Source organism: Hylobates moloch, unplaced genomic scaffold (assembly GCF_009828535.3).
Source record: "Hylobates moloch isolate HMO894 unplaced genomic scaffold, HMol_V3 SCAFFOLD_2, whole genome shotgun sequence".
NCBI lineage: Eukaryota > Metazoa > Chordata > Mammalia > Primates > Hylobatidae > Hylobates > Hylobates moloch.
In genome coordinates this window covers 56435695-56463393 of record NW_026652277.1, presented here as the reverse complement: position 1 = coordinate 56463393, position 27699 = coordinate 56435695, and the positions used below count along the sequence as shown (strand labels likewise).

The window sequence follows — 27699 nt, the reverse complement described above, 5'->3', positions numbered from 1 at the left end:
CTAAGAGGCCGGAAGGCCCCGAGGGCGTAGGAGGTGGGTGATTGTGAGGGAACGCCCCTAGCCGGCTCACTTCCGGTGGGCTTCACAAGCTGTGGGGCGTCACTGTTAAGGTAAAATGCTGGGGCGCTCGCGAGGGTGTGCCCCCTGAGAGTCCTTTAAAAACTGCCGTAGGGAGGTTCTTTAGGGAAAGGTGTGCAGAGGCTGAAGTTGTTAGTTACTGTAGGGATACGCGGTAGACAGCTAGAATTTGCATGTGGTAGGGTTGAAGTTGCTGCCTCATCAAAGAGCGGGCCTGGGAGGTCGGGCAGCAGGGCTGGGGTTGAGAACCCCCCCGCCCCACCACCCACGAGGAGGTGGTATTTGAACCCAGTGCTGAAGGATGAGTAGACGGAGCAGAAGCAGTAAAGAGGATGCACGTTGGAAGAAATGAAAGATAATGGAATTCTAGCAAACACGTTGTGTCTACTATGTGCCAGGCACTCTTCTAGACATTTTACATAATTTAATCCTCAGCTATCTTGTGAGGTGGGTTGCTGCTATCTCCAGTTTATAAAAGAGGAAACGGGTACCAAAGGGTCAGGCTGTGTCTAGAGTAAATACTCCTAACCACAGCTCTAAGGGGAGCACTGAAAAAGAGGGGAAGAGTGGCCCCCCTCCATTGTACTTGTAATATCATTTAATCCTCAGAATAACTAAATAGAGAAGATTCTGTAACTGTATTTTGCAGGTGAGGTGAGAGAATTGAGGTTTGGAGTTATTAAGCAGCTTGCCCAAAGTCACCTTGCAGGTAGGTTCTGGAGTCTAGTTTTGGACTCATGTTTCTCCACTTCAGAGTCTAGTTTTGGACTCATGTTTCTCCACTTCAGAGCCCCAATTTGTAAAAATTACCATTATATTATATTGCCTTGTAAATTATGGTAAGGATTTCAGACTGTTTCTCGAGGGTAATGGGAAACCTTTAAGGGGTTTTAGTCAGAGGACTAGTATGACTAGAATTTTATTTTTAGAAGATCCCTCTGGCTGCCATAAGGAGAATGGATTGGAAGGAGCCAGTATGCCTGAGGAAGATAGAGCTTTTAGGAGTCTCTTGTAGTTGTACAGGTAAGAGATGATAATGACTTGGATTATATCTGGCAGTGGAATTAGGAGAATAAATCTGAGAGATACTTAAGAAATAGCATATATGAGACTTGTAGTATTTGGACGTGGGAAGTAAGGATTCAAGAACAACTTCCTACTTTCTGGCTTGGGCAAGTTGGTGAATGGTGGACCAGTGTCTGACTCCTACAAACTGAGTATGCTCTCATACCCACTGCCCTGCCTTCTTTCACTGTTTGTCACAGATAATTTATCAATCTAATTTTTCCTTACAATAATATATATTCCATAAGTGCAAGAACCATGTCCCTCTTGTTCCATGCCCATCACAAGTGCCTGGCATATAACAGGGGGAAATAAATAATGAATGAATGACAGATAGATGGAAACCAGATCTTGAAAGCCCTTCCTTAGCATGTTAAGGAGCTTTGATTTACCAGCAGCTTGTCCAGCTTGCGGCCCATGTGGCTCATGGCTCAGGATGGCTTTGAATGCAGCCCAACACAAATTTGTAACTTTATTGAAACATTGTGAGGTTTTTTGCGATTTTTTTAAAGCTCATCAGCTATTGTTAGTGTTAGTGTATTTTATGTGTGGCCCAAGACAATTCTTCTTCCAGTGTGGCCCAGGGAAGCCGAAAGATTGGACACCCCTGATTTAGCACATAGCCTAATGGTTAAGTACTTAGCTTACCTTAAAAAAACAAACAACCATTTTTCTTCCAGTGTGGCCCAGGGAAGCCAAAAGATTGGACACCCCTGATTTAGCACATAGTCTAATGCCTAAGTACTTAGCTTACCTTAAAAAAACAAACAACCCCCCAATCTAGCAGAAAGAAAAACCAAAGATTAATTTATGGAATCTGCCAGAAGCTCAGGAATTGGAGCTATCACTATCTTCATAAGTTGGGGTAAAGGGAAGATAAAATGAGAGGAACTGGTTGAAAGTCTATTTAAGAAGCAGTTAGAGCTCCCAAAATCCTCTTCTGACCTAGTGCAGCCAATTGAATGCTTCTTCCTCACTCTAGAAAAATAATGGAGGATTCTTCTCTACAGTGATTAAAATAGTATTATTTGCCAGGCACAGTGGCACCAGCCTATAGTCCCATCTACTCGGAAAGCTGATGTGGGAGGATTGCTTGAGCCCAGGAGTTCAGCCAGCCTGGGCAACACAGTAGGGATTCCCCCCCACCCCTGCCAATGTCAAAAAAATAAAATAGTAGTGTCTCTGGACTTGGGGGCACCAGACATTATTGAAAGTGGGTAGTGCCCTACTGAATGGTGGAAGACTGAGTGGAAATGCATGCCTATACACCTTCCCCTACTGCTCCCAGAACATTGGCAGCCAGGCCTTTACCCTCCAGGAAGATATAGGAGAATTTTCTATGGGTGAAATGACCAGTATCAAAGAAAAGACAATCATCTGACATCAGAAATCTCCAAATAAATGATTTAGCCACATCACATTATAGCAGTGGTTCTCAACTGGTGCCAATTTTGACTTCTACTCCTCCCATCCCCTGGCACATCTGGCAGTGTCTACAGACAGTTTTGGTTGTTGCAATTGGGAAGATCTTACAGGCATCTATTGGGTAGAAGTTGAAGATGCTGCAAAATACTCTAGGACAGACTCCCTTCCTACCCAAATAAAAAATTACCTGGCCCCAAATACCACTATTACGGAGTTTGAGAAATCCTGCTTTATAATAAAGCTCACACTTTGCAAGCCTCACTAAGGCACTCAGAACTTCCATTCAGCTTTTAAGTCCCACTCTTATATATGAGTAGACCAGCAAGGATTACCAAGCTGAGGAGAGCCTTTAACACAATGTATAGCGATCAAAACAAATAGAGCAGCAAAAGCAGCTTGGAGGAAACTAACTGCAAGGAGAATAAAACTTTTAAAAAGTGAACATGTCCGCAGAGAGATAGCAAGAGATTGTAACCATGAAATAATATCAGGATGTGATGATTTTCAAAGGAAGGTATTCTTAGCAGAACAAAAGAGAGCTATGGGAATTTTAAAGCTATTACCAGAAATGAAAAACCCAGTAGAAGTGTTGGAAGATAAAGGTGAAGAAATCTCTCGGAAAGAAAAACAAAAAGGCCAAGGATGGAAAATTGAAGAGAAAATAAAACTAGAGGACTAGTTCAAAAAGTCCTCTATCACACACACTGTTATATCATGCACACTAATACAATAATTTCAGAAAGAGTATAGAGAAAAATCTGTCCTTTAAAGTCCTTCAAGATTTGGTCTCTTCCTACTATTCGTTCATTCAGAGTTTATTAAGTCCTACTATGTACTTGGTACTATTCTAAGTGCTAAACAAAAAAGGTATGGTTTGTGCCTTTGAGAACTTACAGTTGAGTGAGGGAAAACCAGATATTGAATTGATAGTACACATGTGGGCCAAGTGCAGTGGCTCATACTTGTAATCCCAGCACTTTGGGGGGCCAAGGCGGCAGAGTCACTGAGCTGGGGAGATTGAGACCAGCCTGGGTAATATAGGGAGACGCCATCTCTACAAAAAAAAATAGACCAAATTAGCCAGGTGTGGCACACGCCAGTAGCCCCAGACGTTGACGCTGCAGTGAGCAGAGATCACGCCACTGCACTCCAGCTTGCATGACAGGGTGAAACGTTGTCTCAAAAGTAAAGAAAAAAAAATAGTATACTTGTGACTGTTCAAGAAGGCAGCACAGGTGAGGAAATTATTAAATAATTTGGGAGAATTTATCATAATTGAAAGACACTGCTGGGTTGAAATGGTTCACCAAATGCTCATTACAATTAATGAAAATAGACTCACACTAAGGCACATTCCAAAATAACAGAACCATGATGGCAAAGAAGTTTCCAGAGAGTAAAAGAGGTCACACACACAAAAACAAGAATCAAAATGGCATAAGACTTCTCAATGGTAACACTAGCTAGAAGGCAGTTGAGAAATGCCTTTGAATTTCTGAATACAAATTATTTCCAGCTACAATTCTATTCCCAGCCAAGTTATAGATCAACTGTGAAGGGAGAATAATAGCATTTTTAGACAAAAAAAAACTTTTAAAAAACAAAATACCTCCTATTTCTTAGGCAGTTAGTTACTAGAGGATGTTTGCCACCAAGATGGTGCCAGTGCTGAAAGAGGAAGACATCAGGAGCTCCAACACAGATGGCAGGAATCCTCAGGATGACTTGGAGAGCAACCAGTCTAGACTGTAGCAAGTCAGATTCTGGGGAAGGCTACTTCATAAGGATGAGCAATTTGAGAGAGATTTAGACAATCAGCAACAAGGTTGGGGTTGAATTGGTAATAAATACATGAAAAATAAGCCAGTGGGACAATTAATATTAGATGAGAAAGGAATAGTGTTGAAATGTTACTTCATGGCTCAATTGTGCAGTTTCCACATAATCCCAATGATGTGAATTGAATATTGAGCTAGACAAAATTATGGCATAACTACTGGAAAGATGGGGGAATGAAAAGAGTATTTGTATGCATAGAAAAGAGCTAAGCCCTCATCCTCCATGGTAGGGAGTCAGTGGGTAACACTGAAACAAAATTCACCAAGCAGCATATCATCTATCTAGAGACAAGGGGGTAAATTAAAAAAAAAAAAAAAAAAAAAAAAAAAAGGCTAAAAGAGGTGCCTGCAAGCACTCTGAGAGTAGTATCTGCTTCTTATCTTTTTTAAAAATAACAATTGTAGAATTGTTTGATTCTTAGTATGTGCTTATATGTATAACTTTAATAAAAATGAAAACAAACAATAACAAAAAGCCTTTGTACTTAACAAAATTACTAATATCATTTGACCCAGCAATGCTACTTCTAGGAATTTATCTTATAAATGATTTGGCAAAATAATGGAATACAAGGTAATTCATTACAACACTGTCTATGATAATGATTGGAAACAAACCAGGGTTTGGTTAAATAAATTGTTGCTTTTATACAAAGGAATGCTGTTCTGCTATGAACTGGGAACAAAAAAGCCCTTTATGTACTGAAAAGAAAGACCTCAAAGATAAATTACATGTGGAATGTTCATCCTTGGAGTTGAAAAAAAAATTACATGAAAAATGCACAATTCAGTACACTGTATGTATGCTACAATTTGGGTTTAAAAAAAAAGAGGGCTAGAATATATAAATACACATAATTTGTACAAAATATTCCTGGAAAAATACATTTGAAAAACCAAATAATATTGGTTGCATCTGGGAAGATGTATTGGGTGGCTAGGAAATGGGTGGAGGAAGACTTTTACCCTAAACCCATTTTATGCGTTCTGAAAATGTAGAAGGGTTACTTATTTAAAAAACTAAGTAGGCTGGGCACGGTGGCTCATGCCTGTAATCCCAGCACTTTGGGAGGCCAAGGCGGGCGGATCACAAGGTCAGGAGATCGAGACCATCCTGGCTAACATGGTGAAACCCCGTCTCTACTAAAAACACACACAAAAAAATTAGCTGGGTGTGGTGGCGGGTCTCTGTAGTCCCAGCTACTCGGGAGGCTGAGGGAAGAGAATGGCATGAACCTGGGAGGCAGAGCGTGCCGTGAGCCGAGATCGTGCCACTGTACTCCAGCCTGGGCAACAGAGTGAGACTGTGTCTCAAAAAAAAAAACAACTAAGTAATGCAGGCCAATATGGTGAAACCCATCTCTACTAAAAATAAAAAAAATTAGCCAGGCGTGGTGGCACGCACCTGTAGTCCCAGCTACTTGGGAGGCTGAGGCAGGAGAATCGCTTGAACTTGGGAGGTGGAGGTTGCAGTGAGCTGAGATTGCGCCACTGTAGCCTGGTGACAGACTCTGTCTCAAAAAACAAAACACACATACAAAAAAACCTAAGTAATGCTAATTGTTGCAGGAAGTCAGGGACCCCAAATGGAGGGACCGGCTAAAGCCATGGCAGAAGAACGTGGATTGTGAAGATTTTATGGACATTTTATTAGTTCCCCAAATTAATACTTTTATAATTTCTTATGCCTGTCTTCACTGCAGTCTCTAAACATAAATTGTAAAGATTTCATGGACACTTATCACTTCCCCAATCAATACCCTTGTGATTTCCTATGCCTGTCTACTTTAATCTCTTAATCCTGTCAGCTGAGGATGATGTATATTGCCGCAGGACCCTGTAATAATTGCATTAACTGCACAAATTGTACACCATGTGTGTTTGAGCAATGTGAAATGTGGGCACCTTGAAAAAAGAACAGGATAACAGCAGTTGTTCAGGGAATAAGAGAGATAACCTTAAACTCTGACTACCGGTGAGCCGGGCGGAACAGCCACATTTCTCTTCTTTCAAAAGCAAATGGGAGAAATATTGCTGAATTCTTTTTCTCAGCATGGAACATCCCGGAGAAAGAGAATGTGCGCCTGCGGGTAGGTCTCTGAACTGGCCTCCCTGGGCGTAGCCATCTCTTACGGTCGAGGCTGCAGAGATGAAATAAACTCCAGTCTCCCAGAACGCTCCCAGGCTTATTAGGAAGAGGAAATCCCCACCTAATAAATTTTGGTCAGATCGGTTGATCTCAAAACCCTGTCTCCTGGTAAGATGTTATCAATGACAATGGTGCCTGAAACTTCATTAGCAATTTTAATTTTGCCTAGGTCCTGTGGTCCTGTGATCTCACCCTGCCTCCACTTGCCTTGTGATATTCTATTACCCTGTTAAGTACTTGATGTCTGTCACCCACACCTATTTGCACACTCCCTCCTTTTTTGAAAATCTCTAATAAAAACTTGCTGGTTTTTGTGGCTTATGAGGCATCACAGATCCTACCAAAGTGTGATGTCTCCCCGGACGCCCAGCTTTAAAATTTCTCTTTTGTACTCTGTCCCTTTATTTCTCAAGCTGGCCAACGCTTCGGAAAAATAGAAAAGAACCTATGTCATTATCAGGGCAGGTTCCCCAATATCTGGCGCCCACGTGGTCTTTTGCAGGATTCCTAGTGAGAGTGCAGATATGCAGGTGAGGACAGCAGGAATGAAGACTGATGGGTGATTGCTTGATTGTATGTGGAGGGGAGGGAAAGGAGGAGTCTAGCATGAGTCCCTGATTTCTGGCCATACAGTGAGATATGATTGTGATGCCATTTTCTAGTAATCGGAATTTGGGAAGAAAAGAAAAATGAGTTCCTTTACTTACTGCATTTGAGGCAATCTGGCTAAGGATATCCAGCAGGTGTCTGGATATGTGAGGCTGAAGCTGAACAGTAAATCCCATTTACTTCCCAGACTTCAATTACAACCCAAACACAACTCAACCTGTGTTGTGAAAAGAAAGACCTCAAAGATAAATTACATGTGGAATGTTCATCCTTGGAGTTGAAAAAAAAAATTACATGAAAAATGCACAATTCAGAACACAACCCAACCTGTGTTTGAGTTGTAATTGAAGTCTGGGAGGTAAATGGGATTGTCAGGGAGAGAGTATCAAGTGAGAAGAGGTTGTAGCTGAGTACTAGTATTAAGAAGAGAGCAGAGAGCCCTCAAGGGAGCCTGAGATACAGGGGCCAAATCCAGCCCACTGCAGATCTTTGTAAAATACTCTTTTGTTGGAACATAGAGACATCATTTATGTGTTGTCTATAGCTGCTTTCATGCTGTAAGAACAGAATTAAATAGTTGTGACAGGGCACCTGGCTTGCAAAGCAAAACAATTTTCCATATGGCCCTTTGGAGAAGTTTTTCAAACCCCATCTAGACTACTGCAGCAGCCCCCGTAGCACAATGAGCAAGACTGTCTATGACCTTGGCAGTTCATTCTTGGTAGCCTGCAGAATAAGTTAGCTGTGGCTGGGGTTTCCTCCTTCTAGGGAAAAGGCTGCACCCAAGCTCAGGTTCCCATGGGACTGGTGCCTTCTTCATCACAGGAGTGGAGATTTTTAACATCTCATGGACAGCTGGCATTTCCAGACAACTCCTGTAAACCATTGGCACTCCAAATCCAAACCACCTGTTGCTTAGCACCTTGTGTATTCCCCCATTGACGAGACTGCTTCTTCAAGCTTGCCCTATTAAAAGGGAGACTAGTAGGAGGATGTGCTCTTCTGAAACCAAGCAGCATTGGCCTTGGCTTACCTCTCCATGGGATAACATGAGGATGGTACCTTCTTTTTTCCTGGCCCTGTAAATTTGTATTTCCTCCAATGAAGCTCATTTCTTAACCCATGCTATGTAGCTTTGTGGCTTCACCCTGAAGGGGTGGTGTATGACAGCTGATGACCCAGAAGACCCATCTTGCATGCCAATGGAGACCTAGCACAACAGCTCTTAATTGATCTCCCTGCATCCATGTTAATTCTCTTCAATTGTAGTCTTCATCTTGCAGCTAGAATGGGTCTTTCTAAACAGAATTGCCCACCTTCCTCCCACAATCCAATTGAAAACACAATAGCTCCCCATTGGTCTTAAGACATACCAAAATACCCAAATCTTTGATATGGTTTAATGAGACTCAACATGATCTGGCCTCTGCCTTTTTCTCCAGCCTTATTTCCCACCATTCATCCCTCTCTGGACTGCAGCCAGTCACTTGTAGTAAACACGTTTCCTTCTGCCCTTGAGCATGTCCTGTTCCCTTTGTCTGAAATACCTTGCTTTGCTTAATTAACTCCAGCTCCTAGTCATGTTCCCAAAACATGAAACTCAGTTGAAATTTTACATTTATCTGTATGATTATTTGGTTACTGTTTTCCACACTAGACCATAAGATTCCATAGATCTTTTTAAACCAGTAGCCTAGTTTATATTCAAAGTGCCTAGCATAAAGTGGGTGCTTAATTAAATTAGTTGAACACATTTTTAGGCATAATGTAGAAAGAAGCCAGGATCCAAATACCACCTACTGTATGATTATATAAAATGTCTGGAGAAGGCAAATCTACAAAGACCGAAAGATGATTAGTGGTTGCCAGGGGCTAGGGTTGGCAACACTGAGTGGCTATAAACTGGCATGAGGAATTTTATTGAGGTTATGGAAATGTTCTAAAACTGCACAACTCAGTAAATTTACTAAAAATCATTGTATTGTACATTTAAAATGGGTGACTTTTATGGTATGTAAATTATACCTCAATAAAGGTGTTTAAAAATAAAAGCGACTAAATGAAAAAATATAGTTGTTATTGGAAATGAGATCTTTATCTTGTGCTGAATGTGTATACATGTTTTTGTACTTTGTATTCTGTACCACTCATCCTATACTGTTTGCTTATTGCTAATGGATATATGTTTTAACATACCTTATTGTTTAAAAATTTTTTTTTTCTGGATTTTTCTTACTCCTTGATTTGAAATAACTAGGCTTGGCATGTTACAAAGTTCCAGGTGTCTCTACCTACCTTGAGTAAGAAGAAATAGGTACAAGGAGCTTCCCTGTGACATAAACCAGCTGCAGAGTTAGGATTCCTAGGAAGTATGATCAAGTGTCCTTGATACATGACATTTGTAACACTGAGCCAGATATTTTAAGACCGATCTAGATTTGCGGATTTCAAAAATAAGTTGCAATATCGGGATGGGAAAGGTTTTAAAGGTAATCTGAATTTTGGAACTAATAACTTTAGTACCCTAGATAGTACCATAGATAAATATCCCTAGAAACAAGAGCCTCAGCACTTTGGGAGGCTGAGGCAGGCAGATCGCTTGAGCCCAGGAGTTCAAGACCAGCCTGGGCAACGTGGCAAAACCTTGTCTCAACAAAATATACAAAAATTATCCAGGTGTGGTGGTGCACACCTGTAGTCCCAGCTACTAGGGAGGCTGAGGTAGGATAATCACTTGAGTCCAAGAGGTCGAGACTGCAGTGAGCCATGATTGCACGACTGCACTCCAGCCTGGGTGACAGAGCAAGACTCTCTCAAAAAAAAAAAGAAAAGAAAAAAAAAAACCCAGTGCCTCTCCAATAGCTCTTGGATCCTACTGAGCCCTTTCGGGTTGACTTATGTGCATTTTGGTTGGGTTTACCTGGAAGCAGACCTAAGATAAGGATGTTAGGACAGGTGGATGATTTGGGAAGCAGCATTGAAGGGCTGGGTGATTAAGACAGGGAATAAAGAAACACTAATAGAAAGTAGTTACCACTGTGGGCAACCCTAATTGAGGACCCATGTGGAATAAGCCTGAGAATTGGTCCTGTGAGGATTGAAACATCTATCAGCTGACTGACTCCTGCCCCATTTAGTTGAGGGTTGCCTTGGGTTATTAACTCCCTGATACTCCTATGGTGCTTCGAGGGCTCTTGAGAAGGACTTAAGACAGAAAAGCAGAGTGTGGGACTGCTTGGAGTGAAACTTGTCAGGCTGATTGTAACTGTCCACTACAGCGAAGCTGAACTCAGACATGGCCCAAGTGTGTGACTCAGGGCTGCATCTGTCAAGGAACATCTTTCCAGTGAAACTCCATAAACAACAGGACATCCAATGACATATGACTTCTAGAGCAATTTTATATAAAGTGGTTTTTTATTAATGAAACATTTCATTGCATTAAGGGTAGAAATAAACATGTCAAGAACCGTATGAAGTGAACCAACTGTATAAGCTACATGAAGAGCATTCTGGTCAGTATTCTTGTTAACAGGCACAAGCAATTTAGTGATAATGCCCAGAGGGCCAAGGATGCGGACCACCTTTTGCAGAACTCATATCTCGAGCAGTTTAAATTAAAAATTAGCCTCCCTTAAGTTAAAAACCCCAATAGGGGTTAGTTGTGTAGTGCTTGTTCCACTTGACCATTAGTGATCTTTCTAGAACATGAGGAATCAAGTCTGGTTGGAAAAGCCTGGAGCTAAAAGTGGCAAAGCCCATTTCCTGTCCTGTGCTCAACTCCTAATTTTCCCTGAGAGAAGTGAGTTAAGCTCTCTGTCTTGGTTTCTTCCTCTCTAAGTTGAGGATCATGGTACCAGAAGCTTGCATTCTGTGATCATGACAGTGCTTATAATCACAAAGCCTTTGGGGGTCTTTCTAAGATAACTGCTGCAAGAAAATGAGCATGAGAAATAATTTATCTTCAACTTAAAGCCAAATAGGTGCATTCATTCCTCTTAATCTATAATTTTGACTGTAGTTTGTAGGTCTGTCTCAGACTTTTCAGAAGGATAGTATCAAATGTGATTTAAACCAAGTAACTATTAAGAATTATGAAACAGGCCAGGCCCGGTGGCTTATGCCTGTAATCCCAGCACTTTGGGAAGCTGAGGTGGGCGGATCGCAAGGTCAGGAGATCGAGACCATCCTGGCCAACATGGTGAAACCCCATCTCCACTAAAAATACAAAATTTAGCTGGGCGTGGTGGCACGCACCCATAGTCCCAGCTACTTGGGAGGCTGAGGCAGGAGAATTGCTTGAACCTGGGAGGCAGAGGTTGCAGTGAGCCGAGATCACGCCACTGTACTCCAGCCTGGTGACAGAGTGAGACTCTGTCTCAAAAAAAAAAGAATCATGACACAAGTATGGAAGTAATATGTTTTTGGTCTCCCTGCCAGTGTGCAACTCAGTCTAAATGTGTATATCATTAACTGTTATCATTTACAGTATTTAAAATATCCTCCTCACAGATGATTATATCCTGATAATAGGACTAAACCAATAAGTATGTACTAGCGTTGTCAATTTTATTATTATGGATAAGTACATGCATAAATAAGACATGTCCAATTATCTAGTTAAATATTGATAAATTCTAAAAATCTAGATATTTAACATTATTGAAGACCAAATATTTTTGTTAGTTTTTTTACATTTTGGTGAGTTGGAGTATCTGAAGGTTCTATCTTGATTCTATAGAAAAGTGGAGAGTTTAATGAATTGCCTCTTCAAGGGGGGAAATATATCACATGTCGTTTTAGTGTAGAAAAAGGAAAAATTGTCAGTAAAACAATTTATTACCTCAATACAGGGATAAGAAGCTATGGAAATGAAATCTATATTTTTTTCTTCATTTGTTTACATTGAAATCCAGTTTTAAACACAAAAAAAAATCCTTCTGAATGGTTCAGTAAGAAATTCTATAAGCACTTTGTCAGCTAAATGTATAGGCTTCTCAATTCAAAATGAATGGTGAACTTTGAGAATCAAAGAAAATGCCCTTAAATATGCTTGAATTCTGAACACTGTGACATACCATGGCTCCCAATTCCCTGTCTTAGGTTATGCTGAAACCAAGAAGTCCTTTGAAAAGTGGTGTCTTTGCTTCTGGTCCTAACAGACCTTTCTTTAAAGTACTTTGTGCAATATTTTAAACATCTATCATTCTGTCAGCAAAATGATTGTCACAGGAAGTGTAGGGCACACGTTTATCTATTCAGTGAGTGACAGTGAGCTACAAAACACTGGAAAGAACTGAATGTAAGGAAGGAACTTGTAAAAAGAACTTCAAAATTACCAAGAAGAAGGCTGTCCCAGAAGAAATGTCTCTTTAGTCTAATCAGACTTTCTGAAACTTATGTGTAACTTAGGCTGTAGATAGATGGATTTCCCATATTCATAACTTTACAAATAATCACTTAATATTAGATTAACTAATACAGTAACATTTGGCAAGGGCGACTCAGGAAGAAAAATCAGTTACTCATTACATTCTCTCAGAAGCATCTTTTCATAGCACGATCATTTTGACTAAAAAAAAAACAGTTAACTATCCACAAGCATCATAACTAGCATTTAATTCTACATGAAATATCTGTACTTTATCCTCACCAACATTATTTATGCATTCTCTTCATTCACAAAAATACAAGTTAAAAATCCTTAGGAGCTTGTCACTATTAACTCATGGGTATTGCCCCACCCAACCCCTTTCCCATTTGATTCTACCCAGTATTTTATTGTAGTTGGAAGACTGAGTTTTCCTGGAGGAATTATGAACTGAAGATCAGCATAAAATGTAATATGTAATGTTTTAGAAATCAGATGCATTTGAATGATATATTGGATGAAGCTACCATTTTACCCTGGGTCCCGAACTCTTATTTACTTCTGTTTTGCAAGTGAAATGGAGGAATACAACATTAAATGGTATATACACATTTTGAGCACAAAGTTCGGTGAATGAAGCATACTGAATAAAGTTAGACCAAGTAGCATTAACAAGTGATGCAGAGACATTTTACCCACAACAGTGGTCACAAAATTCTGGAGCTACCAGCACCCAACAACAACAAAATTACTATACAAGGGTTTATTAAATACTTGCTAGACACATAAAAGAACAATTGCAGAGCCCACATGATTTTATAAAGCTTAATGGCCAGCCATGTCAGCCTGCTCTTTAACCTCTGGCCAGAATGTTCCTATCACTTGCCAGCGCTATGTCTTTTCCCTTCTTTCAACAGGCAACAAGCCTGCAAGGAGGTGGAGGGTTTCCCCACGTCATGGTCCAGGTCAGGACAGCTCACACAGTTTCTTCACCAAGCAAAGGCAATGTTTAGGTTCGAATGAGGGGTGCTCTTTCATCCGCTGTTCCCTGAAACACAGAAGAGAGAAGACAAGTTAGGTGTTCATGTCAGAAACTTCTCCCCAGTGTGAAAAGTTTGGGTGAGGAGTGGGGGCATGGAAGGAGGAGAGACCTATAGGAAGGTGGCTCATCCCACTCACCTCCCCTCTTGGGCTGCTGCTTGTTCTTGAAGATTTGGGCCTAACCTTTCCAGGAGGCCTTCTCTGACCACTCCCACCCTCAATACCAGAGCAGTACCCTTCTCTGTGTTGATCTGGATTATAAAACTCTATTCAATTTGCCTCCTTCCTGGTTTGAAACCTACTAAGGAGTGGTGTCTCAGAGATAGTAGTTCTCAATAATTGCTTGCTTGTTGAATATATGAGGAAGGTTAATTGTAGGAGCAGTAATTAACATTTCCATGAGGTTTCATTTGTGCTTAAGACAATTTCAATGACTGCATAAAATCAGACTGGAAGATTCACACATAGAAATGGCAAAATAGTTTGCCTCACAGCTAATTCAGGCTAAAGTGACTGGCAGGGGATAAGAGAAATAATGGAAGAATATGGAAGTCAGAGAAATTCAGCTAATTTTACTCAGATGGTTTCATGTATTTATTTTCTACTTCACATTTGCCTTGGACACTTAGTTGAGGAAACTGGAGGAAAAAAGGCCTCTGTCGTAAAAAAAGGAAGCTGCAGAAAATTTAAGAAGGGCTTCTACAGAAAAGGCTCATTGGAGGTATTTAGGTTCCTGGTTGGGCGGCTGGTCACTTGGAAAGGCCAACCCAACTCTTTATCCTAGCCTTCCAGGAAAGTAACTACACCCATGTTCCAATCATTTATTATGCAGTGATACCTAAATCATAGGTATCTTTGGATACATCAGGGATTCTTTCCAAGCAGGGCCCTGGCTGTCTTAATCTATAATCTTGGAGCTGTTTTATCATATTTAATAATACTTAAACCTTTATTGAGCTCTTACTATACGCTAACACTGGGCCAAGTCCTTTATGTCTACTATATCATCTAATCCTCATGAAAAACTCATAAGGGAGGCTTTTATTATCCCATTTTACAGATGAAGAAACTGAAGCACAGTTTCTAGGGTCGTATAGCTGTTAAGTGGCAGAACTGGGATTTGAACTCAGGCAGTCTGACACCAAAGATCAGATGTGTAACTGTTATATATTCTTCCTTTTCTTTCAGGTTATTGTTTTCAAAGACATAAAGTTAACTCCCAGGGGATACATCCAAAGAGATTCTATTCCCCAAATACTAGATGGTACATTCTATCCCTCCACCTTCGTTGACACACTTCCTTTGCTTCCCATTTGGTCCAACAGTAAAATAAGCATGAAATCACTATGCCCAGCATAAAATCCCAGAATTCATCCTAATAAGCCAGCTGACAGCCCTTCAGTGAAGTACAGTTGAATTCCTCAGGTGAGGAAGAAGTTCCTTCAGCCAGTTCTCACCTCATCCATGGATCCCTGTCCTTTGCATGCAAGCCAGGTAAAAACCAAACCAAAGAACACACCCAGCGCCATGATGATGTAGGGTATGTTGGTGATAATCAAAGTAGTGTTAATCATAGACTTCAGTCGACTCGCCATCTCTTTATCAATGTGAACACTCTGGAGAGGCAAGAAAACAGTATTCTTGATGACTAAACATCCAGTGTGTAACTGTTTTTTGCTATATCTTTCCTTTATTTAATACGATTTGGGAACGTCCTCTTGTTAGCAAACCAAACATACTGAAAATCCATTTATAAGTCAGAGTAATCAGAAGGGACATTTATTCATTAATATCTTGTCTTCTCCTGAAGACATTTTTTTTTACTTTTAAAATAGATTGGAAAAAGGAGGTAAAATGTATTCAGAAATATTGAGACAGTATCATCTTTTGTTTTATGTCAGATAATTCCAATTCATCCTTAAAAATCCAGCTCAGCATCACTTCCTTCCAAAAGTTTTCTCTGGCTACCTCAGGCCTAGTCAAAGGCCTCCTCCCTAAGTTTCCATCTCACTCTCCACCTCCATCATTGTCCTTGCACTCTGCATTGTAACTGTTTGTCTTGCAATGACTGTGAAGTCCCTGAAGGCAAGACTTAACCTCAGTCACCTCCACACTGGGTATAGCACCCAGCACACAGTAGGTGCTTGATTAATGCTGGCTGATTAAATGAATAAATAAATGAAACACTGCAAAAACAGTATGTGGAAAGTATAATTTCTTTCTTGGTTACATCTATAGTAATCAGGACCACAGTCCTCTACAGAAAGTGCTCAGCAAAGTTGTGGGCTAACTAGAATTCCAGAGACTGCTGATAGTAGGAAATGTACTAGAATAACACTTAGTGTATGCAGAGTAGAGGAATTACCACCTAGTGTAATGAGTGAGGTATCTGAAGAGCTTAATTCCATAGAAATTATGAGCAACAATTCTGGCCTAGTTTAGGCTTAATTTGCATTGGAGGCCTGGCATAGTTGCACACGCCTGTAATCCCAGCACTTTGGGAGGCCAAGGCAGGCGGACTGCTTGAGCTCAAAAGTTTGAGACTAGCCTGAGTAATGTGGTGAAACCACCTCTCTACAAAAAATACAAAAATTAGCTGGGGCTGGGCATGGTGGCTCATGCCTGTAATCTTAGCACTTTGGGAGGCCGAGGTGGGCAGATCACTTGAGGTCATGAGTTTCAACATGGTGAAACCTCATCTCTGCTAAAAATACAAAAATTAGCCGGGGGTGGTGGCAGGCACCTGTAGTCCCAGCTACTTGGGAGGCTGAGGCACGAGAATTGCTTGAACCCAGGAGGCAGAGGTTGCAGTGAGCTGAGATTGGGCCACTGCACTCCAGCCTGGGTGACAGAGCGAGACTCCATCTCAGAAAAAAAAAAAAAAAAATTAGCAGGGCATGGTGGCACACACCTGTAGTTCCAGCTACTTGGAAGGCAGAGGTGGGAGGATCACTTGAGCCTAGGAAGTCGAGGCTGCAGTGAGCCGAAATTGCACCACTGTACAGGGTGAGAGTGAGACCTTGTCTCAAAAAAAAAGAAAGCATTTTTTTTTCATTGGACCGAGTCAGTGGATTGGGTTCTAAGACAGTTTTTCCAATAACTGGATAGAGTTTCCTCCTCGGTAAAAAGGTGGCGTGGCAACAGTCTCCAAGGTCACTTCCAGACTTCCAGGTCTAATATTTTATTTTTCTAGAGAAGAGAATAATCATGCTCTTCCTAGGAGGCAGCAAAAATACAAGGTTCCACTCCACACACCTGGACTTAATCTAGTCTTTCACAAAAAAGCAAATTAGAAGTTGGGGGTGGAGGGACTTCAAATATGCCACTACTGAACAGAAGTTGGCAGAAAAGTGTCCTTCTGCATTTTCAAAAAGACCTACTTTCATGCCCCTGCCCACAAACAGGAACATGGATGATCAGGAGCAATTGCAAAGAGATCCTATAAATTGGTAAATATTGCCTGAATTTTTCCTATGAAACGATAAAAACCTCATCTTAGAATTGTAATCACAAACCCTTAAAAGTTTGTAAATGTGAATACCAATATAATCCTAAATGAAGAAAAAAGATATAAAATTGTATCTATCGTATGATTTCAACTATGTAATATCAAGATCAGAAAATATCAGGAGTTGACATCTGAACTGCACCTGCCTCTGAGAGGGACTTTCAGTAATTTACTTTTTAAATCAATTTTTAAAAAAATTTCTAAGAGTTCTATAAAGAGCACATGTTTTATAAAATGTAAAACATTAGATTACCTTTTAAAGTTGTTATTGGAAAAAAATTGTACAACACATTGAGTAAAATAAAATAACAACAATATTATCAGGCTGACAGATTTTATGAATAGTGATTTTAATTTTTCTTTTTGTTGCTGATCTCTGTTATTCAATATTCTACAAACAGCAAGTATTTTTAGGAAACAGAAAAATAATAAAAAGGAGAAGTTTGCCAATCAAGAATTTATTGAAGAAAAAAACCTGCGTTTTTTTTTTTTTCCTCAAACTGGGTGGAAGCAGGAGAAACTGAGGAGATATAACTACAGTAAACGTGATATGTGATTCAGAAAAGAATTTATCACAGGTGTCTTAAACCAGCATGGTTTCAAAGAAGGGGGAGACAAAGGGCTAGCTGGCATCAATCTGAGTGTGAGCTATTTCCCTGCTTCAGCAATGTCTGCCAATGGCTCCTTTTACCTGTTTTTGTTTCCTACGTGAGCAGCTCCCCAGAAGGGAGTTTTGCCCAAATAGTGTTCTTGAGAAGGAAAATATCTTTCCATCATTTCTCCAAATCAACTCTCAGACACAGGCAGATTCATGTGAACATTTAAGTGAAATTTTCTGAGGAATAACAGGTTTTAAAAGTCTTTTGCCCTTTTGTCATAACTTACACGTAACTACAACAGTAGACATCATAATGGATTTTTTTCTGAGTCTGAAAACACCCGTGGCTCCCTCCGTCTCAGGACTTACCTCATTGAGGTACATCACTGGGAAAACCATGGTTCTAATATCTCCCGTTTCACTACAAAGACAAAGGATGAGATTGTTTCAGAAACATCCTCATCACAATGGCATACTTTCCCGGACAGACACATTTATATGAAGATTCTAGTACATGTATTTCTTAAATTACCCAGAATTTACTGATTTCTTAGTTATCTTTGCAAACATATACACCAAAAGTTAGATTCCAGTCTGTCTAGCAATTCCATGTGCTGTACTTTTATCAAAACACAAGATACTGAAGGCAGATTCCTTAAAATGATTACTATTCTCCTTAGAGTCATCAGGGAAGGCTCCAGTCGACAGAACAAAACTGTCACTCCTCAGAGTGTTTTGTAACTAGGCCACTGAAGTACTGTCTTTGCAACAAGAGCCAACTGAGCACGTACCATGTGCCAGCTCTGTGCTGGGTGTTTTTGGGATATTATCTCATTCAATTCCTACAGTAGGTATTACTGTCCCAGGTTTACAAATGAGAAAATTATGACTCAGAGAGGCCTGGGATCACCACAAGTAAGTGATGGAACCAGAAATGTAATTCCACTTTGATTCCAAGATTCCAGCTCTTAACTACTAAATTATACTGCCTCAGAAATAGATATACAGATAACAAAATGCATTCTTGTAAACCACCTACTTCTTAGAAGGAGCCATGACACCTGGTATTAAATCTGGCAAATTCAATGAGGTAAACAAGCCAAGTTTCACAGATAAATATATTATGCATAGTTTTGCATCCTGTTTATTTCACTCAACATTATATCATAAGTTTCTCATACTAAAAAATTCCCATTGAAAAGTCTGAGCAGGAGATTGTACTTTGGAATCCAAATTAAGCTGCAGCATGGGGAAGTAAGGCTAGACTCAAGAGATTATAACTATACAAATGAGAGCTATGGCTGGCCCCAAGTGGGATCAGTGGGAACACAGAGAGAGGAAGAGACTCTGTCTCAAGTCTCTGAGTGATATAGTTTGGATACTTGTTCCCCCAAATCTCAGGGTGAAATGTAATCCCCAGTGTTGGAGGTGGGGCTTGGTGGGCGGTGACTGGATCATGGGGGTGGATTTCTCATCAATGGTTTAGCACCATTCCCTTGGTGCTGTCCTTGTGATAGTGAGTTATCATGAGATCTGGTATTTAAAAGTGTGTGGCGCCTCCCCTCCTCTCTCTCTTGCTCCTGCCCACCCCATGTGATGTGCCTTATTCCTGCTTCACCTTCTGTCATGAGCAAAAGCTCCCTGAGGCATCCCTAGAAACTGAGCAGATGCCAGCACCATGCTTCCTGTACAGCCTACAGAACTGTGAGCCAATTAAATCTCTTTATAAATTAACCAATCTCAGGTATTTCCTTTCCTTTGCCTCCCTCCCTCCCCTCCTTTTTTTGTTTTCCTGAGACAGAGTCTTGCTCTGTTGCCAGACTGGACTGCAGTGGCACCATCTTGGCTCACTGTGACCTCCGACTCCCTGGTTCAAGCGATTCTCCTGCCTCAGCCTCCCGAATAGCTGGGATTACAGGCACCCACCACCATGCCCAGCTAATTTTTGTATTTTTAGTAGAGACAGGGTTTCACCATGTTGCCTAGGATGGTCTTGATCTCCTGACCTTGTGATCCACCCACCTTGGCCTCCCAAAGTGCTGGATTACAGGCATGAGCCACTGTGCCCAGCCAGGTATTTCTTTATAGCAACACAAGAACAGTCTAATACACCAAGAGAGTCAAGGTGCATGAGGGAAAGGCTTAGTGGAGTGGATAAAAGTTGACTAGATAGTAAGGCTAGATAGTAAGGCTTAGCCAAGTTACCTAAACGCTCTGCTTCTGTTTCCTCATCTGTAAAATGGGGATAATACAAGGTTATATGTGAATCCACATAAGGTGCTGAGAACAATACCTGATCCATGGGAAGCACTCTGTAAGTGTATGATTAAATAAAACAAGTAAATTCCAAGACCAAGGCACCCATGAAAATGCTGATCATGCCCCATCCCTGAAGTGCAGGGGTGAGCAGGCTTAGATGAAGTAGGCTGTACTCCTCCTGACATCAACCCCACCAGATGGGCAGTGGAGCAAAACTGCTGTCTCCTCCATAGAAAGAAGCAAAACTTACACAAAGTCATCTAATTTTTTGACATAAATGTTGATTTGGAACCTCTTGGCTGCTTTTAGGATTATTCCAGTCAACTGCAAATCAGAGAAGTGAAAAGGAAACATTAGGATTTATTAAACTGCAAACAACTTTTTCAATAGAGCACCATTTCTGTGTAGTCCTCATAAACAAGGTGACCATTACCATGTGTGACAGGCAGAGTGAAAACAAGCAAAAGTGATCCCCAGAACAGAATGAGAACCATGGGTTGTATTAGGTGGCTGATAGACCAATGTGCCTCGAACATGAATATGAACATAGGTCCTTGGGAATCCTGTTAAAATGCAGGCTCTGATTCAGTAGGCTGGCCATTTCTAACAAGCTCCCAAGATGCTGCCGCTCTGAACAGCACAGCCTTAGAAGGACTCCAACAGGAAGGAGGCCTAAAAGATAGCCAGTCAGGTCTGGATTTCCAGGCAGTTGTCCAGAGAGCTAAGAAGAGGGTGGTGGTCACTGCCAGAGAGTGGCATCCTAGTATAGGGCCCACCTAGCACAGCCATGGGGCACAGCTGCAGCACTTGTCATCCTTAGGGCAGCTCCATCTTTGCATTAAGGTTATAAGACTGTGTTCATCCCTTGGTGACAAGCACTGCTAATAGTTTGGCTGATCCAAGGGAACTGATCAGCTGATGGCTAAGAGAGAAAAGGGAGAAAACCACACACAATCTTATTCACCAGAGCATAAGATCACTGGTTTCTCAGATACAAATGCAATGTATGTAGCTAAGAGTGTGAAGTACCCATGAAATACTGTGCTAAAAGAATGTTCTTACTTTTTTTTTTTTATTGGTCCATAATGTTCAAATTCCAAAAATGATGACATGGTTAGCATGGTTTTTGTTTTTCTATTCTATGAATACAGGATTAAATGTGTATTATATACACACACACACACACACACACACACACACACATATACACACATATATGTATGTCTCCTCTATGTATATCTGATACCTTTACAATTAATAATATAATAAACTCTCAACCTGTAGAAAGAAGTTTGCCAAAAGTGACTGAGGTTAATATACATATTCATATTTCAACCAAAATATTCCTGGCAGTGAGGAAGCAAAGGGATATCTTTAACCTTATTGATCTGTGTCCCAAGGGAGAGAAATAAATATATGTTGAGGTCCAAGGCTAGCATCAGAAGATTGACAGGGTTACACGGGTACATCAGTAGTTTCCAATAACTGAGTTTTCACTGTTGCTTTTTGTTAAAGGCAGGTTTGCTCATATTTCTGCTATTCAATCCACAAAATTCAGCCTTCTAATTACAGGGCTATGAGACAATGCCTCCACCAGCACTGAGCTGAATTTCTCCCACTTGAATATGTATATGAAAGTAAGGATGTTTTTAAGGAAGGCTCAGGACTAAACTGGTGAACAATGTATAGACAGAATAAAACATATGCTCTTTTACCAGGAGGAAGTATGTACTCACAGGATTAATGTCCACAAATGTCTCATGGTCTTCCTTATTTGGGTGCATGCCTTCTATGGCAGAAACAAACCTCTCATCTGCTTGGTAAAAGTGTGGGAAAGACATAATGATGGGTGCACCTGCATTTAAAGGAAAACAGAAATGAGTGATGCTGTTTTTAAAATCTAAGCTGAATATAAAAGTTCCTGGCCACAGCCTGGTTCCTAAAGAAAAACAAAAAAGCTACATATAAATTAACTTGGGCAGGCTAAAACACCATTCTTTACCTCCTAGTTCAGGATTTATACTTCATTTTCTGATATCTCATTTACCCCCAATTTTTTATCCCACATTATATATTGAAGTTCAGGCTAAATTATTTATTCTTCAGCAAAGATTTACTGAAGTTAAAGTATAAGTGCTTCATATACATTATTTTAATTAATGCTCCCAACAGCCCAGTAAAGTCAGAACTATTAGCCTCACTTTGCATTTGAAGAAAGTGAGGTTCATAGAAGTTACAAAATTTACCCAGGGACAGCTAGCCATCAGGCTATGAAGGCAGAATACTAAGTGAATGAAGAGTATTGTACCTCAAAGCACTAGTTTCAACTACAATTCTCTATCAATAAGTGGACTGTCTTTTTATTTCTTGTCCTTTTTAACATTAAAAAAAAATTGTGGTGGTTTTTTGTTTTGTTTTGTTTTTACAAAAGATAGGCACGATCTCAGCTCACTGCAGCCTCCGCCTCCCAGGTTCAAGCAATTCTCCTGCCTCAGCCTCCCAAGTAGCTGGGACTACAGGCACGCACCACCATACCCGGATAATTTTTTTGTATTTTTAGTAGAGACAGCATTTCGCCATGTTGGCCAGGCTGGTCTCGAACTCCTTACCTCAAGTGATCTGCCCGCCTCAGCCTCCCAAAGTGCTGAGATTACAGGCTTGAGCCACCACACCTGGCCTATATAATTTTTTAAGAGTTAGCCTGGTTGTGCTATACACCCAGCCTCTAACCAGATCACAAAGATTCTGGATTTTTTTCCTTTCTTATTCATTTTAAGAACCAAATAAGTGCTTATGTAGATTAAAAAAAAAAAAAAAAAATATATATATATATATATAACCAAATAGGGAAACAAGTTACCAAAAGGAAACCTATTCTAGATCTGGCTATTGAAAAGAAGAGAGGGACCCAATAATTGCTGCCAGGGAAATACATTTTTGGAGAAAGCAGCTTGTCGGCAAGTTATTTAAATTTGCTTACATATCCACCAGCCCATGGCTTAAGGAACACATGACTCATCTCTCACATGCACACGCATTTTGCTGTTTACTGCTGAATAGTTCCACAAAGGCACGACTTCCTTCTTTGTGACCTATAATGACCTCGAAAATGTATTTTTTAAATCCGTTGAGGGCTTAATAAGGGCTCCTGTCCTGAGTGTTTTATATATATTATTTCTAACTCTCACACAACCTCAAGAAGCTATAACCACCTCCATTTTATTAATGAGAAAACTGATGTCTGGAACCCTCCTTAATAAACTTTGGCCAATTTACCAATAAATAGAATATGACTCAAACCCAGATCTGCCTGACTCCAGAACACTCACTCATCCTGCTATCCAAAATGTTTCCCTGGAGAATTCAAAACACTGGAGGATAATCCTGGAGAGTTTCACTTCAGTCCAAATTCGGGAATACGTAAGAGGGAAGAGGAAAAGGATTGTAGCAAAAAGTTTAAATGTGTAAAGTAGAATATTTCTGTTGATTCTGGCATCAGCTTCTTGAGGAAACAGAATTTAATAAAAACAGCAAGAGAAAATATATCTACATTTTTGCTTTGAGCCAGATGCACACCAGACGAGGGGGCAGGGACACTGTTTCAGGACTATTACCAGTAAGGCAATGGGGGAGATCACAACCAGGAACTTGTTCCCATTCACCTTTGGTCTTTATCTCCAGGTAAAGGGTACCATGTTCCCTTGCACAATGGTCCCCAAATACCTACATGCCATCTTTATGGAAATCAGCTGGAGTACTTGTTAAAAGCGTAGATTCTGGGGCCCTGGTATATCCAACATGGGACCCTGGGACATACGTGTGTGTGTGCACCATGCGTGTGTGTGCATGCTTGCACACGTGTGTGTATACCTATATATATACTATATACATATATAAAGATATAGTAAATATATATGCAAATATATGCATATTTATATAACTATTATATAAAATTTGTTAATATACTCATATATTAACAAATATATTAACTTATACATACATAAATATATATACATGTGGCTGTTAAAACTAGTCTTCAGGATGAAAAATACTTTTGTCAGTTGTATATATATGTATATATACACATATATATGATATACGTATATATATGTATATACATATATGTATATACACACAATTTTTTATATATATAAAATTTTTTTTTTGAGACCAGGTCTCACTCTGTTGCCCAGGCTGGAGTGCAATGTTGCAATTATAGCTCACTGCAGCCTTGAATTCCTATGCTCCAGCCTCAGCCTCCTGGGTATCTGGAACTATAGGTGTATGCTACTATGCCCAGCTAATTTTTAAATTTTTTGTTCAGATGGGGTCTCCCTGTTGCCCAAGCAGGTCTAAATTCCTGGCCTCAAGTGAGCCTCCTGCTTCAGCCTCCTAAAGTGTTAGGATTACAAGCATGATCCACCATGCCTCACCAATAAATTTTTAATAACTCTCCAGATAATTCTGAAGTAAAGCCAGGTGTGGGAGTCACTGCCCTGTCAGACAAGGATCAGGAGGTATACTGCTGACTTCAGACTTATTCCAAAATGATATCTTATTCTTTTTTTTTCTTTTTTAAAAGATGGAGTCCCGCTATGTTGCCCAGGCTAGAATCAAACTGGGCTCAAGCGACCCTCCCACCATAGCCTCCCGAGTAGCTGGGTCTACAGGCACACACCACCATGCCAGGCCTGAAAGGAGGTTTTAAAATGAGTTAGATAAGGGAGCAAAAGTGAGCACATTACTTTATTCAGGAGAAAGGGACTACACAGAGAGCTCTCCAGAGAAATTTTAAAGGAATTATAGCCCAAGAGGGAATCACAGGGCAAATATGAGAAGACCCTGAGTTCCGCCAGGGATCTGCTCAGAGGGAGGAGTCGCATCAAAATCATGTTCCCTCTCTGAGCCCTAGTTTCCCCAATTATAAAAACAGGCCGCTGAATGTCTACTATCTAGTAAGTTCATTGTGAATAATTCTGCAACATGTGGCTGTTAAAACTACTCTTCAAGATGAAGAAAATAGTTTTGTCAGTTGTGCCACTGATAATTCTGCCTCATTCGTGGAAAGGAGCAGAGTAGCTCTGACATTAAGAAACACTGGGACATTTGTGTGAGGGTTTAAAACTAACTCTGCTTCAAAATCACTGAGAATCTTTGCCATGATACGTACTTTCTTAAAAGTGAGTTGTCCACTTTTTCTTTTAGCTTTTTTTTTTTTTTTTTTTTTTTTGGCAGGGAGGTGCAGAATCACTCTATTGCCCAGGCTGGAGTGCAGTAGCACAATCATAGCACACTGCAACCTCGAACTCCTGGGCTCAAGCAATCTCCCTGCCTCAGCCTCCTGAGCAGCTGTGACTACAAGTGTGTGCTGCCACACCCAGCTAATTTTTTAATTTTTTTTTTTAGAGACAGGGTCTTGCTATGTTGCCCAGGCTGATCTTGATCAGCAATCCTCATACCTCGGCCTCTCAAAGTGCTGGGAATACAAGCATGAGCCACCGTGCCGAGCCTTAGCATTGTTTTGAACATGAAATCAGTTAATGTTTTGCATGCATTAACTACATGTAAATATGTAAAGCACTTAGGACAGCGACTGGCATACATCAGGTGCTTGGTAAACATGAGCTATTATTACTGTTAAGACTTCTAAACTACTGTCCAGAAAAAAAAACACAACATGGCATTCTAGAAATAAAAAGCATCACAGAAAAGCCAATAATTTTTTTTACCATTCAATAGCCATGTTATGAAACATCATTCTTGAAAGAAACTGATCTTTCTAGTGGGCTGACAATATATTCTTTTTTGTTTGTTTTGTTTTTTAGAGACAGGGGTCTCGCTATGTTGCCCGGGATGGACTTGAGAACTCCTGGGCTCAAGTGATCATCCCACCTCAGCATCCTTAGTAGCCGGGACTGTAGGTGTGCGCCACTATGCCCAGCTACATATTCTTTGTTGAACTCCAATCCTTCTGCATTCTTGACACCCCTATCATGTCCCCTCTCTGAGTTCTTACCATTCTTGCAGATGCTGACATTCAGAACTCCTGAGCCCAGGCAGTTTCCCTCAGGTATACAGAAGCCGGCATTGTCTGATGTATTGGCTAATATTTCTGCAGGAACTCTATACCGAAAGGCAGGCAGTCCCTGTACACTCTCATAGTCACTGAAAGTAATATATACTGACCTGTTAGGATGTAAGAATAAAAAGTGAACGTGGACTCTGGTCAGTGTAATCTGCCCCAAATCCGCAAGTTAGCAACAGTTCTCAGGTACAACACGGCCAAAAGCTCATAGGGTAAGTAGAAAAGAATGTTTGGAAGGCATTCTGTCAACTCAACGTGTAATAAAGCAGAAGATGAATTGTAGTGAAGCAGAAGATGAATTGTAGGGAAGCCAGGGCATGGCAGAGCCAAAGCTAAGTAGAACAGACAGCGATGGCCGTGGCCTTGTAGGGTCTTAGGCACTTGAAAAGTGTCACATTGGACAGATACTTTATTAGAATATACACTTTGATACTCACCCCCCCCACAAAAAAAAAAAATCAGATTCCATATTTTGTCCCAGTCATTTATTTAAATGGAGTTCAACATAATTCTGCCTTTCATTCTTACTGATTTCAAACATAGTCCCATGTAATATGACCACTGCTTACACTGCATAGTGCCTAACCACTTTGATGTACAGTCACCACTGAGCCTTCAGCCCTTCCTTTGAAGGCTGGCCAGAATAGCCTTCTGGGCCTCACTTTTTCATCTCTGAACCAGAGCTGTTGATACATCTCTCGCAAGGTTGTGAATAACATAGGTGGTTTCACTGCACAAACCAAACCACCCCTACAGCATTTTTTAATGAAAAATTTTAGGCACCAGAAAGAGATAAAATACTCTAACAAATACCTTTGTATCCACCACTTAGACAAATAAAAATTATATTATGGATATAACTGAACCTGTCTACATAATGCTCTTGATTCCATTCCTTCTCTGCCTCCCCTGAGGAAACCACTCTCCTGAAATATGGACAATAGTATCTTTTATTTGGCTTCCATGTAGAGACTACCTATTGACTGGAAGTAGACCAGGTCAGTTTATGTTTGACAGAGCATATCACAGTAACTAAGAGCCAATACTTAATATTGGTTACTGTGTGATAGGCCCTGGCCTAAGTATTTTACTAATACTAACTCATTTGTCCTCATAACAACCTCTAACATAGTTAACAATTTCTCTTTGTTTTACAAATGAGGAAAGTGAGGTACAGAGTGGTTAAGTAATTTGCCCAAGGTCACACAGCTATAAGTGGTAGAGCCAAGATTCAAACCAACAGTCAGGAGTCTGTGCTGTGAACCAGTACACTATACTGTCTCGATGTGCCATAAGCATTTATCACTGATTATGCATAAATATCCATGCATAATAAGTATGTCTGCATATATTCCTCATGCTTTTGGTGGTCTTGCAGTGAAATACCTTATTTTTAAAAAAGAATTTATCTTTAAAGCTTTTACCTGCAAAAATCAGATGGGAAGACATAAAGGATCTCATCTTTGGTTATTAGTGGGTGAAAAGAATCTCCATCTGTTCCATTAATCATGTTGCACTTGTCTGTTATCCACCAGTCAAGTGACCTATAATTGATAAGCACAAGAAAGAGTAAAGATGATCACATTTGAGTTTAGATTCTCTTAAATGGTCAGGACTTTGCAAGATTTAACTGGAGCTGTCTATCCACAGTATCTTATTCATACACAGACACA

General features: G+C 40.3%; 1 protein-coding gene and 1 long non-coding RNA gene across 3 annotated transcripts in view; one reads left to right on the top strand and one right to left on the bottom strand.

The window, feature by feature from the left end:
• Positions 1-54: 54 nt before the first annotated feature.
• Positions 55-9257, top strand: LOC116475033 (uncharacterized). The gene is made up of 4 exons (XR_004249806.2): positions 55-110; positions 728-787; positions 1008-1101; positions 5976-9257. It is a non-coding gene; the product is annotated as an uncharacterized LOC116475033 (long non-coding RNA).
• A 1305-nt stretch (positions 9258-10562) lies between these two features.
• The window catches only part of SCARB2 (scavenger receptor class B member 2), a 55554-nt gene continuing 38417 nt past the window's right edge, over positions 10563-27699 (bottom strand). Inside the window, exons 6-12 of one of the 2 annotated variants that reach the window (XM_032149711.2) lie at positions 27451-27570; positions 25958-26127; positions 21678-21796; positions 20192-20265; positions 18052-18103; positions 15034-15192; positions 10563-13583 (exon numbers count right to left, since the gene is read on the bottom strand). In XM_032149711.2, the coding sequence (XP_032005602.1) occupies positions 13545-13583; positions 15034-15192; positions 18052-18103; positions 20192-20265; positions 21678-21796; positions 25958-26127; positions 27451-27570 (733 nt within the window). In that variant the 3' untranslated portion in view covers positions 10563-13544. The remainder of the gene's footprint in view (positions 13584-15033; positions 15193-18051; positions 18104-20191; positions 20266-21677; positions 21797-25957; positions 26128-27450; positions 27571-27699) is intronic. The other variant, XM_032149721.2, reaches the window with a different exon arrangement.